Source organism: Drosophila virilis, chromosome 5 (assembly GCF_030788295.1).
Source record: "Drosophila virilis strain 15010-1051.87 chromosome 5, Dvir_AGI_RSII-ME, whole genome shotgun sequence".
Taxonomy (NCBI): Eukaryota; Metazoa; Arthropoda; class Insecta; order Diptera; family Drosophilidae; genus Drosophila; species Drosophila virilis.
In genome coordinates, this window is record NC_091547.1 from 23,132,371 (window position 1) to 23,145,509 (window position 13,139).

Genomic DNA, 13,139 nt, shown 5'->3' on the forward strand with positions numbered 1-13,139 from the left:
AGCAGCGTTTTCACAGGATATAAATTAAATTTTATTGCCAACTTTGGTCCGTTTGCGCTGTAAATTGTGATGGATTCCCTCCATTCGGCTTGTTCTATATTTCCAACGCGGCAACATAAAGGCACATACATATATATTAGTGTGCAAACTGATGAATAGCAATTACCCGTAAAGTGTGGGCAGTATTGTGCATCGCTGTACTGCAGTTGGATTTAATTGTAATGTGGGCAAGGCTACAAAATTAAGGATCAAATTGGAAATAAGTCACAATAACTGCGGCCGTAGATGTATGCTTCAGTGTATTTTTCTATATTTATCTATTCATTTATATTCTGGAACGATAAATAATTCTTAAATATTATTCTTTACTCTCAATAACCAAACACAAGAAAAAGCAATGATTGCTGGAGTTGAATCACTAACTTCTCGCTTGTTAGTTCGACGCCCAGAAACCGAAGTCTCCAAGATCATGACGTCACGTTTGCAAAGCCCCCATATATATCAACAGAAGCATTTACTAGCGCAAATATCATGATTCGTGAAACAGTGACTTTCAGTTTTAATGAGCTCTTGAGAGTATTTCATTTCTTGCGTTGCTTTAATTAACAAAAAATGTTTCATTACCAAACAAGAGAAGGGCACGAAATGAGAAACCTTCGTCCAAAGAAGACATATGAGCCACAGACGTGGCACATTTAAACTGGCTGCTGTCTGCTGCCAAGGAACACAAGAGCAAATAAAAAGTCGCCACTAAGTAGTGTTTTCTTTTTGCAAATGTTGTCCATTTCTCCCTGTCTCGCGTCCGTTTTCTGGCACTGGCCCAGGCCCTGGCTATGCTGCAAAGGGTAAAGGGTGAAGGGGAAGGAGTTGTTGCACTTGGCGTTAAAAAAGCGGAAAATCGCAGCACATTTTTGCCTTTTAATTAAGCCCTCCATTTTTTATGTGCCTTTCGAAAGCGACACGGCGTGATTTCATGCGAGAAGTGTGAGAATAGTTTATTTTTCACCAGAGCCCAAAGCATTGCCCAGATTGCAAAATGGCAAAATAACGTGCGTGCAAAGGCCAGAGGAATGCAACGGTTAATGCAGGTCCTGCTGCCCAAATGAGACTGTGAAGAGTATGCCGAAAGGTTTAAATGGAATGTAATGCAGAACTAAGGGCGTAATTGAAGGGCCAAGAGAACGCCATGACTACTGAACAGGTTTAATCACACATATACACAATTTACTTGTAAAGAAGATGACGTTTATTTGTTGCTTAAAATTCTTCTCGAACTAAGCACTTTTTGTGTGTCTCTATCATGACTGTATTAACCTATATTTGAACCAATTAATTTAATTAATTTACATTTGCGCTAAATACATTTTTTAGTAGAATATGTGCCCCTTACGTAGATACAAATAGAACATGCTTACACCCATTATTAATTTGTTAATCTTGAAAATTATGAAAATATAAAAATTTAAGCTTTAATATTTAATCGTTAGTAAAATATGAGTATTAAGAAGAGAAAATAAACGATTGAAGTCAAATTATAAATTTAGTATAATATATGCAATTACAAGTACCTTCTATTTGTATGGTCAAAATTTAGACAAAGAACTGTTTGCGACGACTGATATATGTATGTATATACTATACACTTATTGGGGAAAGGTTCAAGAATTATAAAAAGAGCTGTTTATGGTATGTTGCATTCAGTTAACATCGGTGTGCACAGCTGAACGGACGCGTGTGTACATTAGAGAGATATCTGTTAGTTAATTTGGATGCTTGACACGATCGTTAAGCGAGCACGTAGCGAGCTTGACAAATTGATAAACTGAGCGAACAGTTTGATAGCGGCTGCAGGTGAGCATTTATGGAAGTCAATTTTTGGCTTTGCTTTTAAACTGGTTTTAGGAACTCAATAACACGATACTGCAAAGTTACGGGACTGTAGTTGACCAGCTTGAATCCATACACCTTATAAAAGTCGACCAACCAGCCCTGTGAATCTGCGTCAGATTTGGTTAGCTCCTTGCGCAGCGTCAATAGAAACTCACCCAACACAACGCGTCGATGTGTTGGTGCAATTTGCTCTGGTATCTGTGATTGCTGCAGCACCTCTTTAATTTGCTGCAACATCTGCTGCTGCTCACCATAGGTGGCAAAGTCACGCATATCACGCAATCCGATAAAAACAATGTCCGCATAGACATAGTTGCGTCCATCTTCGCACTGCCGCTGCACGGAAACGGGCGCTACTTGGCACAGATGCTGGCTCTCAAACCGCACCAGTTTCGTATATTGCATCTTCCGTTGGCTATGTGTAAGCCCGTAAATGGCGCAGGCGCCCTGATCTGTGCAACAGCCGCGTATGCGGCTCCAGTTCGCCTGATGCACCGCCTCGATCATCATGGTGGCCGCCTGTCTAGCACCCACCAAAAAGTCAAATTCATCAAACTCACGGCCGAGCAGACGCCTCAATTTCCACATGCAATAGCGGGAACGCAGACCGCTGAGCCAAAGCATCAGCGCCGATTTCCAGCCTTGTTGACGCTGACCCAGGTAACTTAATGCTCGATTTTGGGGCAGTGAGCGTACCGAATATTTAATGTAAAAGCAACATTTTGTTCGATTTGGAAAGATATAATGCGCCAAAAGGGAGCGCACTGGCTTAAACATTTTATTTACAAAATAAATATGAAATAATTATAAAGGCCGAAATGTGACAGTAAACAAACATAAATTTGATTCACATCCCTCAATGTTACCTTGTTAAGCCATGTTTATTCACACAGAGCGGAGAAAATAAAGAACTTCGTCCTTTTAGCGTCTAGAACCTGTCGTAAAAACACCTTAACACTGATAATACTTTCAAGTACGACTCTTTAAGTACGAATAACCTTGTATCCAGTTTTTTCTGTTCTGTTTTCAATCGAGCTCGTTGTAAGAACAAAAGAGTTTTAATAATGAGTTAAAAAACAAACAAACGAACGAGATTCGTTGTATCGATTCGGCTGTTGATACTGATCAAGAATATATATACTTTAAGGGGTCGCAGATGTTACACATTTCGAGACAAAATTAGAATACCCTCCGCAAGGATATAAAAATGATCACCAGAACTTTAATGATCACTAGTTGCATCTTAAAATAAAGCTAATTAACCCTAAATTAAGCCTGATAAGTGCAATGAAAATAGTTGCATATGTGGCCAAATCGCTTTTGTCATTAGAAACTAAAAGCTTAGGCTTACTGGCCTAATCTAGATTTCTCGGTGTTTTTAGGGTAAGGATCACAAAATGTCACGTGCAGATTGCTGAGTATCTAATCCAAGCATTTTCTCAATTTCTGAGACGAGTGTTAAGGTATTTCTTTCATTCCAAAGTTAGAAGCTCTTCTCTTTTTTTAACGCAGCATGCGAGAGTTGTCATACTACTTGGTAAGCCTCTTGCTAGCGACTGGAGTGCTATCTAGCTACAATGCCTATCGTTTACCCACGGCTCTCAAGCCCCAACACTATGATCTCCGCATACTGACCCACTTGACTGGGCCTGACGAGCTGCGATTCGAGGGTCGCGTAAAAATCGATTTTCAAATACTGCAAGAGACAAGGAATATTACGCTTCATGCCAAGAATTTGACCATAGATGAGGCAAACATTAGTTTGACATCGCTAAACGGCAGCAATTACAGCATCACAAACATTGAGGTAAATGAAAAGTGTGAATTTTACATAATGCATCTCGCTGAGAAACTACAGCTCACTGAGCGCTACCGGCTGATCATGCCCTTCAAGAGTATGTTGAATGCAAATGATACGGGCTACTACTGTAGCTCCTTTGATGATTCAGTGACAAAGCAAGCACAGTGAGTTTGCAGCTATATAAACAAATGACTGGCGTCTAATGTTTTGACTTTTGCTTACAGCTACTTGGCAGCAACTCAATTCTCACCGACTTATGCCCGGACTGCATTTCCGTGCTTCGATGAACCGCATTTGAGGGCAACGTTCAGGGTTACACTGGGCTATCATAAAAACTATACAGGACTAAGCAATACACCAGTGAACAAATGTGTAGTACAGTAAGTTTTAGTTATTAGTTAATTCCAGAAGGTGTTTCTTGAGGTAAACCTCTTCTTATTCTAGTGACACGCTTGAGGATTATGTTTGGTGCGAGCATGAACCTCTTTTGAGTACGTCCACCTACCTGGTGGCCTATGCCGTGCACAATTTAACTAGCGTACCAGCCCGGCCAAGTGACACTGTGCATAAAGTCACCTTTCGCAGCTGGATGCAACCGAAGGTCGTTGAGGAAAGCAGCTTCCTGGTGGAATTCGCACCAAAAGCCTTGAGTTATTTGGAGAGACTTTTGGAGTATACGTTTCCATTGCATAAGGTTGATCAGCTGGCGCTGCCAACTCACAAATTTAGTGCCATGGAGAACTGGGGTCTGGTCACGTTCAAGCAGAGCCATTTTGTGCACAACGATGAGGTGGAAATGCAGCAGACAAAAGAGAATAAGGCAAGCACCGTGGCACATGAATATGCACACCAATGGTTCGGTAATTTGGTAGCCATTAAATGGTGGAACGATCTTTGGCTTAAGGAGGGACCTTCCACATACTTCGGCTACTTGACTCTGAAATCTCTGATGCCTGAATGGGGCAGTTTTGAGCGCAGTATTGCAAATGATTTGGCTCTATTCTTTTATCAGGATATGTTTAACGACACAATTGCAATTTCACGCTCTGTGAACGATTCGAAAAGCATTTTGGAACAGTTCACTCCGTATGTGTACAAAAAGGGTTCCCTGACGATACGCATGCTGCATATGTTGCTAGGCAACGATGTTTTTTTTACAGGCATACGCAACTATGTGGATCGGCACGCTTATGACAGTGTTGCACAGTCTGATCTCTGGCAGGCGATGCAGGAGGCTGCGGTTGTCAAGGGCACCTCGGCTGCTGCCATACCTCTGTCCACTGTCATGGACTCTTGGACACTGCAAAGGGGTTATCCGCTTGTGAGCGTGATTAGGAACTATACAGCAGGTTTTGTACGGGTTAATCAAACCCGATTTATGCTGGCAACTGCTGGCGAAGATAAAAACGATGAGAGCTGCTGGTGGATTCCGCTCACGTTTGTTAACCAACTGCATGGAGATTTTGAGCAAACACAACCACAGTTTTGGCTCGAATGTCCCGGTGCTGAGAAAACCGTACAGTTAATCAATATCCCATCTCCTGACGAATGGCTTATGCTGAATCCACAAGTGAATTCCATCTACCGTGTCAACTATGATGAGCGCAATTGGCGCATGATCATCGACACCCTAAATTCCGACGACCACTTTCGCGATATTCATGTGCTCAATCGAGCACAGCTGGTGGATGATCTTTTGGCACTGGCGTCGACAAAGCATCAGAGCTATGAGCTGGCATTCAGAATGCTGGAGTATCTGCCGCGGGAGCGCGAACTTTTGCCCTGGAATACAGCTATTGAGGTGCTTAACAAGCTTGGTGCCTTGTTTCGCGACGAGATGGCGATGAAATTTAGGGTGAGCTATTTGAGGAATTTAATTTAGAGTCCTGGATAATCGTCGACTTACGGTTAACTTGATCGAGTTTCCTATTTTTTTGATGGAAATTAATTAGCCGATGCAGGGCTCTAATTCAAAGATATGAGATCTGGTTTTTACTAGTCTTTCCATTGCAGCTCTTCATGAGGAAGCTTGTTGCACCACTTTACGGACGCTGTCCCCAAATAAACTCAGTAGAGTTAAGAACCAAGTCGAGTCCATCTATTGCTGTATATCGTTTGGCTTATAATCAGGCCTGCCGCTACGGCGTGGACGACTGCGTCAGACAGGCCGTGCGATATACGCAAGGAACTGAGTACGGCACGGAGGTGCCTGTTAATTATAGAGATATTATGTATTGTACGAGCATTGGACAGGGCAACGATATGCTGTTTCATTTTGTGAGGGAACGCTTTCAAAACTTAACTGCTGATGCAATAAAGGAAGCCTGGGCAACAGAGCTTGGCTGCAGTCCTGATTTTAGCCAGTTGCAATCGTTTTTGGACTATTTACTGCAAGCAACGGATAAAACCACATATAGTTATTATATACAAGCCGTTACTTCAGCACTGCGCCGTCAACATGTGGCACCGGAGACCGCAGACCACATTCTGAAGCATGCCACAATACTCAAGTAGGTGATTGTTCAGCTTGATAAGGAACTAGTTTAATTTTTAACTATATATTGCAGTAACAAATTCAGCAGCAAAGAAATTAAAATGTTGCTCTTAACAATAATTGGCAATTCGTATACCGAACTTGAGGAGCATCAGTTGAGGCAACAATTGAAGGGCTTAAGTAAATTCGAGGAGCATCTACGGGAAGCGTTTAATATGCGTGCAATAAATCGAGATTGGCTAACGCAACGTGCCGAATATTTTATTAGAGCTTTAAGCAAATATCTTTAAGACTCATACAATAGTAGCTGTGTGGCTGCTAATTGTAGCTGCTTTGATTCTGAGAACGATAAAACTAGCTGAACTCGAACACTCAACAACTTTTTCTTATGTCAAATTCAAGTGTGCTGACACGCTGCTGCTCAACATCTAAACATCTTTGGTATTAATTAAGCCAACAGTGATGAAATCTTGGAATTGAAATTGAAAGGAATGAAGACGATGCAGGCACGCAGCGCCACCTTTTACTTGCCGCCAACGCCAACGATAACCGCCCAGCTTTACTGGCATTCGGGGCATCCTGCTGTTTGTCCTGTCAGAAACTTGCCTTGTGCCGTGCCTTTGACTTGTAAATTGCTTGACACGGGGCACGACACACACACACGCACACGCATCCACACACATACATCCGCACACACGATTTGCTTTGTTTGGCATGCGACTTCGCTTGGCGTTTGACGTTTACACGAAGATGACAAAATGTTTCGCTGTGTGCCCTGGGCATGACATAGGCAGATGATGTGGCCTGTCCTCTGCCTGCATGGGGCAGGCAGCAGGCAGCAGGTTGAAACAGTCAACTGACAGCATATTAGTTGTGCCTGGCATAATCTGCCTTATTTTGTAAATCCTCTTTTATATCCTTATATCCGGGCAATTTGTTGAATTAGTCGAAACGTATTCAATTGCTTCGATATAAAAACCTGGACAAGCAACTGCAATGTATTTCGAGTGATATGCATATATCGAATATATTGTATATATATGAATGATATTCTAGCTGGGAATTATAGCTGTTTTCGTTCAAATTTCAATTAAAATTTCAAATGGATTACAGCTTAATTTAGCGTTAAATTTAAATTTTATTAACCAGTTACCATAAAAACGTTTGACCTTATTTAAGTTACACTAAAAAATATTTTCATAATTTTAGAAATTCTCAAATATTATTCTTAATATATGAAAATTATTATACCAAAAAATTCTTTAGGAACATGATTTCTGTGACATCGATAAAAGGTTTTTTCACAAAGATTGCCTGGTATATCTTAGTATATATACATACAATATAGTATGCCAAGTATATCTTAGAGAAGAACGTTCCCATCAAGAAAAACTATAACCTTATATATATTTTCTCAAATATAACCTTTCAATTATTTTAACCTTAAATATATTCTTACAGTATATGCATATTGCCCGGCAGCCCTTTACAACGTGCCCTTAAAATAGATCTATTACCATTTTTTTGCTTCATCAATTATAGTGTGCAAATGAAAAGTGGCCCAATCAGAAAATTAACGTTATTAATGTTCTTAAAAAAAATGGATATTAAATTAATTAAATGTGTGATGTCAGGATATATTCGTACTCGCGCGACTGTGTGTGTGTGTGTGTGTGTGTGTGTGAGTAAATGATTTTAACAAAAAGTGACATGCGAAATTATGAATGCTTCATATTTGCCATCGCAACTTTTACTTATTTATTTATTATAAATTAATTGAACGACAACACGTGAATGTGACACTTTAATATTATTTGCGTGTCAAATTATCAGTTTGTAAACAGAAAGCCACCGACAGGTATTCCAATTTATATAAATATTGTACTCTCTGAATTCGCAATTTGAATCTGCGGTGGGCCGCAGCATACAAATTAATATAAATATGAACATACTGAGAATGTTGTTATTGTACAAAATTATCGACAATTGAAAATGATTTAACATGAGATAATAATGTTGATAAGGGATTAATCTGTTGAATTATTCTTCAGTTACAGGCCTGATGAATAATTAGTATTTATAGTATCAGAAGAAAGTCCGAAAGTCCGCTGTCGCTTACGACAAATGAATAATGATGAAAAATCGAATGGGGCCGAATAAAAACAAAGCTAAAAACTTAATATTTCTGCTGAATTTTGTTTTAGCGACTTGCCGCGTGTCAGTTCAACTCAAGGACCTTTGTCCCACAGGTGCAAGAAGCTAAGTTTTTTGTTAATATTTTCCACATGGACATTGTCAACGTTTTCTTTTACTTGTAGGTTGAATTTTCCAAAACCTCGTCTTGCTACTCAACAGGAGGCTCTGTACTCAGTTCAGCTTCGTAGTTCTTTGAACGGTGTGTAGATCCCCAAACAGAACGTCAGGAAAAATTCTTATTAATATATCAATATGCTCATAAGTATAAGTATGTATTTTTATATATATGTAAAAATGTTTTACCTATGTGCCTCTTATGGTTAAGCATTAAGTGCATTACCATAAATCAATCGCAATTCAGATTCGCGAGCTTCCTGCTGCTGCTGCAGTTTCTGATTCAGTTTTGAATGATAATTAATATGCATAGAGTGTCGTCTGCCAAGATAAGGATCAAATTATGAAATAAGGCATTAAAATTGAATTTCATTGCGTGCCTTGTGGGTCGACGGTCATTAGCATATTGCTTGCTGATTTGCTGGCCATTAGAAAATTGCCTAATTAGCTCTAATTGATTAGGAAATGCTTGGCTCGTATCGTTCGATTATTTGTTGTAGTTCATTGTAATTCAATTGGGACGACCTGATGCATGAGTTGTCGCTCCACCTGCAAGTGCCTGCTTTGGCCAAAAAGCGCGTTCATTCCAATTATGGCCACACCTGGCGACGCAGCTCTGAAGCCAACGCACTGGATTTAACTTTTGTTGTAAATTTTTCAGCTTGTTTGCTGGCTGAGCGCCCATTTAGTTGCATGTTTATGTTTCTTATTCTTCTTCTACTGCTGTGCCATTTGGTGAACGCCGTAAATTCAATGGGGGGAAAGGAAAAACGAAACAAGAAAATGTTGCTTGTTTTAATAGCACCAAGAAAATAAATTCATTAAAAAAGTTTTTGCGAGCATTGCAACAATGCGAATATTAAATGCAAATATAAATACATCTATGTATATACAACTCATCTGTATACATATGCACACGTATCTATATGGAATATCGATTTATAGTTTCATTTATTTTGACTTCTCTTCTCATTTTGTTTTTTTTTTTTTTTTTGCTGTGCCTTTATCAACGTCATTAGAAACAAAACTTTACTCTGCATTTATTGCTTCCTTCCCAGTTTTGTTTGAATTTTGCAGGACATGCAACTGTTACTGTGCTCCTTTGGTCCTTTGTGCTGCTGCCGCCAGGCAGACGCATTCACAGAAACTTCCCACAAAAGCTGCAGTAACAGCAACAGCAACGAATCCAAAAACTTGCATCTGGTCGCAGTTGCGACCAAGCAGCAAGAGTCCTAAAGGTAGATGCAGCAACTTCTTCTTCTTCTTCTTTTTCTTAGATGGTAAACTTGCAAATTTAGATTACAAGCACAATTGCCACACATGTTTGCACAAATGCTGGCAAGATTGTTTAATTTCGTTTAATTAAATTGCAAATATTTTACACTAGTTGCAGCATTTTCCTGGCGGCCCTTAAATTTTCGAGGCAGCAGCTGCTGACCAAAAGCCAGCTGCTGTTTTAATCTTTTTCATGAACGGCAACTTAGAAGTGCATAATTTGTCTCACAGCGGCTGCAACAGTGAATACGCCTGCTAAAAAAGCGGTATAACTTAATTAACTTCAAATTGAACAATTGCTAAGATATTCTTGAGATTCTGAATGGCCTGAGACTCGAAATAGATTTGTTAAATAAGAATATTGAAATAAGAATACTGCACGACGAAGATTTAATACCCTTGCAGATCCAATCTTTTCATAGTGCCCATAATGCTTTACCCGTATCTGAGAAGCACACGGAAAGGAGTTGTCTATATTCTTGAATTCTAGAGGCAATGCGATTATTATAATGGCACTTATTGGCCAACCACATAATGTATCAAGCATATTTTAGCCTTTGCTGTGGTTGTGTACTTTTGTATTTCATTCAAATGTAAATTCAATTTTAAATAGATTGGCAAGTTGACGGCTTTCGGTTGACCACTTCAAAGGCAGTTGAGGGGATGCACGCTCACTGAGCATAACCTTGAAACTATATGGAAAGCTAAAATAAATCCACATCCACAACCCCACCGCAACACCTTAGAAAACAACCTCAGACAAAAGTGGTGCCTGCCAGCATAGCAATAACATTGGCAACAAAAACACGCACAACGGCCAACACCGTCAAGTTCAAAGCGCCAGTTTTTAAGTGCCTGTCATTGTTGTTCTTGGTGTTGTGGTTGTTGTTGTTTTTATTGGCCCTGTTGCTGCTGCTGTTCCTGCTGCTGCTGCTGTTTACTCAGGTTTCTGCAGGTTTTGCGCAAGACCCGCTCGTTCCCACACTGCCAAAAAGAAAAACACTTTTAGCACGCATCGAAGGGGAAAACCAATAGAGCAATGCTTGAAGGGACGCGACCAGGCAACAACTCGGGACCATCTCGAAAATCAACTCGACAACCATTAGGACAAATAACGCCACAAATAAAATGAGTGGATAGCACAGGACATCAGGTGCCTTGTTGTTGCTCTGAGGCTGACAACAAATAGCTACTTAAATAACTAGCGGGCTAGATAAGTGCTTTTATTTCGGTTTCAAATATTTTCCAAAAACATAAAAATAATTGAGGCGCTTGCGTAACGATAATGTTTGCTATTTGAAAAAAGCTTGCACATTTTCTCTGTTGGAAGATAGTCGATACTTCTATACTTCTATAAATACTTTTTCTTAATATATTTAAAGTTTTATTAGGAGGATTCTCACTTGCCTTTGTGAAGATGATCAGCTGTGTGAATTGTCAAGATTTGATATACTATGAAGCCTTGGGCTTTCAGTTATGATTATAAGTGCAGTCTAAGATTCGTACCGAACACAAGTGCCCATCTGACTGGATATATGCATAATCCAAAAATCACAAAATTTAGACTTAGCGCCTGAGCTTATGCAACAAATTCTGAGGCTTAAAGAGGCACATTTTCAACGACAGCCCGAAAGCAGGTCACAAATTTTTAAGTGAATCAATTTTGGATTGTTCTGTAAAATTTGATTTGGAGTTAACTACAATTTATCCGTGCTGAAAACTGCGCTTAAATTAAGTTTTCTTTATCTTATTTGCGGTTCTGATAAATTAATGGCAAGCACTTTGGTAATAATGAAATCACGATGCATATGCATATTAAATAAAATGCTTTTATTTCCTGGCACACTGTGACATCACATTTGATTGTCCTGCATTCTGTCTCACGCTTTCCCTCTCTCTCTCTCTCCCTCTCTCTCTCTCTCTGTGTGTCTAGAGGCATACTCGCTGGAAGCAGTGCTGCCAACTGCCGCTGCAAAAAAGCAGCAAAAGTCGTTGTGGAAAAGAGCTAAAAATAGCTGAATTAGCTTTCTGAGCACAAGTTGGCAGCACTTGTCATTGAGTGGGCATAAATCAGCTTACAATTTAAATTGTGTCATGCTGCCGATCTCTGAAAAGAACAAAATTTAGCCATAAAATAGCTATATTTACAACACTGGCTGGCATCGGCAGTCGCACATATTCTATGCGGGAATGCATATGCATGAGGCGACATTATTTCGATGCTGCAAACAATGGCGCAAAGATTCAAATCTCTACTGTCCCCCCGCCTCGCACAGGATGAAACAATGAGTCATCCTGGCATTGTGTTTCGGTGGCGCATGACAGCAGCTAACGCAGCGGGTGGCCAGCCAAATGGAGACTGACGGTTGGCGGGTAGCGGTTGGTCTCTCCCAGCTGCTGCATTTGCCTAAGCGCCAAATATTAATGACGCTGCGTTGGCTGGAATATCATCATCATTGTGTTGGTGTTGATTTTAATGAGACGCTGTGTCGGAGCGTTGGACACGAAACAACAGCGTATAGAAACAAATTTTCTTCCAACGCTTCTCAAAATTAGGGATGTTTATTATTTTTGATTGCTGGCACGCGCCAAAAAAGGAGTAGCTGGGCAAAGTCCCGGCGTGTAGACCTTGCCCCATTGTTGTCCAACAAATTGATAGCGCGTGTGCAAATTTTTTGCCTCCTTTTTTTTTATACATATATTTTTTTCGTGGTTCTCCCCTTTCGAGCAAGTGCTTTGTTTATTGCTTAATGACTCATTTCTGGAACGGCCCCGTGACAATTGGGCTGCTCCGACGGTCCTTTTGTCACAGCCCAAATGCCTCTCATCCCCAAAGCGAAAGCAGACGACGGATGCTAAAAAGTTGGTGTGAAAAGCCAAACAAACACGCAGCAATTTTCGGCCCATGAAATATGAATGGGAATGGCTCTGTGTTTGGGTCCCGGTCTGGGTCTCAGTTGTCTGGACTAAGGGAGCACATACTTCATTGTCTGGCCCATGTTCAACGGTCGCATCAGTATTGGGCATATAACACGTTCCATTTCTTCATACGCTTCCGTTCTGAGTCTGCTTGCCCTCAAGCATTTTCGAGGACCTTTCAGCCTCGCAATTAGCACAAATCACGTGTTTCCTAGTGTCGTTAATTAAACGCTTGACATGCAATATAAAGTCGAATGCATCTGGGGATTATGTTCAAGCGAACAAGAGATACGAAATATAAACTGTGACAGTATAGATTGAATACGTCTTGTTTCTAAAACATATTCACAAAAAAGCTTGAAGAACTCAATGCATAAAAACTATAATATTTAATAATCAAATTAATCTTGAGAAGCATTCATTATCAACTTGCGTGAATTGAGAATGTTT

At 40.1% G+C, this 13,139-nt stretch overlaps 2 protein-coding genes across 5 annotated transcripts; one reads left to right on the forward strand and one right to left on the reverse strand.

Annotated features, from left to right (window-relative positions):
- The first annotated feature begins 1,712 nt into the window (after nt 1–1,712).
- LOC6625367 (aminopeptidase Ey) lies at nt 1,713–7,277 on the forward strand. 3 transcript variants are annotated; one of them, XM_032437283.2, is made up of 6 exons: nt 1,713–1,851; nt 3,381–3,855; nt 3,916–4,071; nt 4,136–5,546; nt 5,705–6,201; nt 6,259–7,277. In XM_032437283.2, exons 2-6 carry the CDS (start codon nt 3,404–3,406, stop codon nt 6,473–6,475), a joined length of 2,733 nt encoding a protein of 910 aa, XP_032293174.1. In that variant the 5' UTR covers nt 1,713–1,851; nt 3,381–3,403; the 3' UTR covers nt 6,476–7,277. The 3 variants fall into 3 exon arrangements, with proteins under 3 accessions (XP_032293174.1, XP_032293173.1, XP_002049063.1); XM_032437282.2 differs by having other exon boundaries at nt 3,378–3,855; nt 6,259–7,276; XM_002049027.4 differs by having other exon boundaries at nt 3,403–3,855; nt 6,259–7,275.
- On the reverse strand, nt 1,848–2,713 carry LOC6625368 (uncharacterized). Of its 2 annotated transcripts, XM_002049028.4 has the most exons (2): nt 2,046–2,713; nt 1,848–1,989 (listed from the first exon to the last, which is right to left on the reverse strand). In XM_002049028.4, the coding sequence occupies exons 1-2, from the start codon at nt 2,665–2,667 to the stop codon at nt 1,967–1,969; spliced, it is 645 nt and encodes a 214-aa protein (XP_002049064.2). In that variant the 5' UTR covers nt 2,668–2,713; the 3' UTR covers nt 1,848–1,966. The 2 variants fall into 2 exon arrangements, with proteins under 2 accessions (XP_002049064.2, XP_070066082.1); XM_070209981.1 differs by having other exon boundaries at nt 1,848–2,710.
- Nucleotides 7,278–13,139: the final 5,862 nt, after the last annotated feature.

What these genes read in the sequence shown, in the direction of transcription:
- LOC6625368 (XM_070209981.1), bottom strand. Translation starts at nt 2,667, where the DNA reads ATGTTTAAGCCAGTGCGCTCCCTTTTGGCGCATTATATCTTTCCAAAT.
- LOC6625367 (XM_032437283.2), top strand. Translation starts at nt 3,404, where the DNA reads ATGCGAGAGTTGTCATACTACTTGGTAAGCCTCTTGCTAGCGACTGGA. An exon ending in GTGAACAAATGTGTAGTACA is followed by an intron (nt 4,072 to 4,135) that starts GTAAGTTTTAGT and finishes TTCTTATTCTAG; the next exon opens with TGACACGCTTGAGGATTATG. An exon ending in AAGCATGCCACAATACTCAA is followed by an intron (nt 6,202 to 6,258) that starts GTAGGTGATTGT and finishes TATATATTGCAG; the next exon opens with TAACAAATTCAGCAGCAAAG.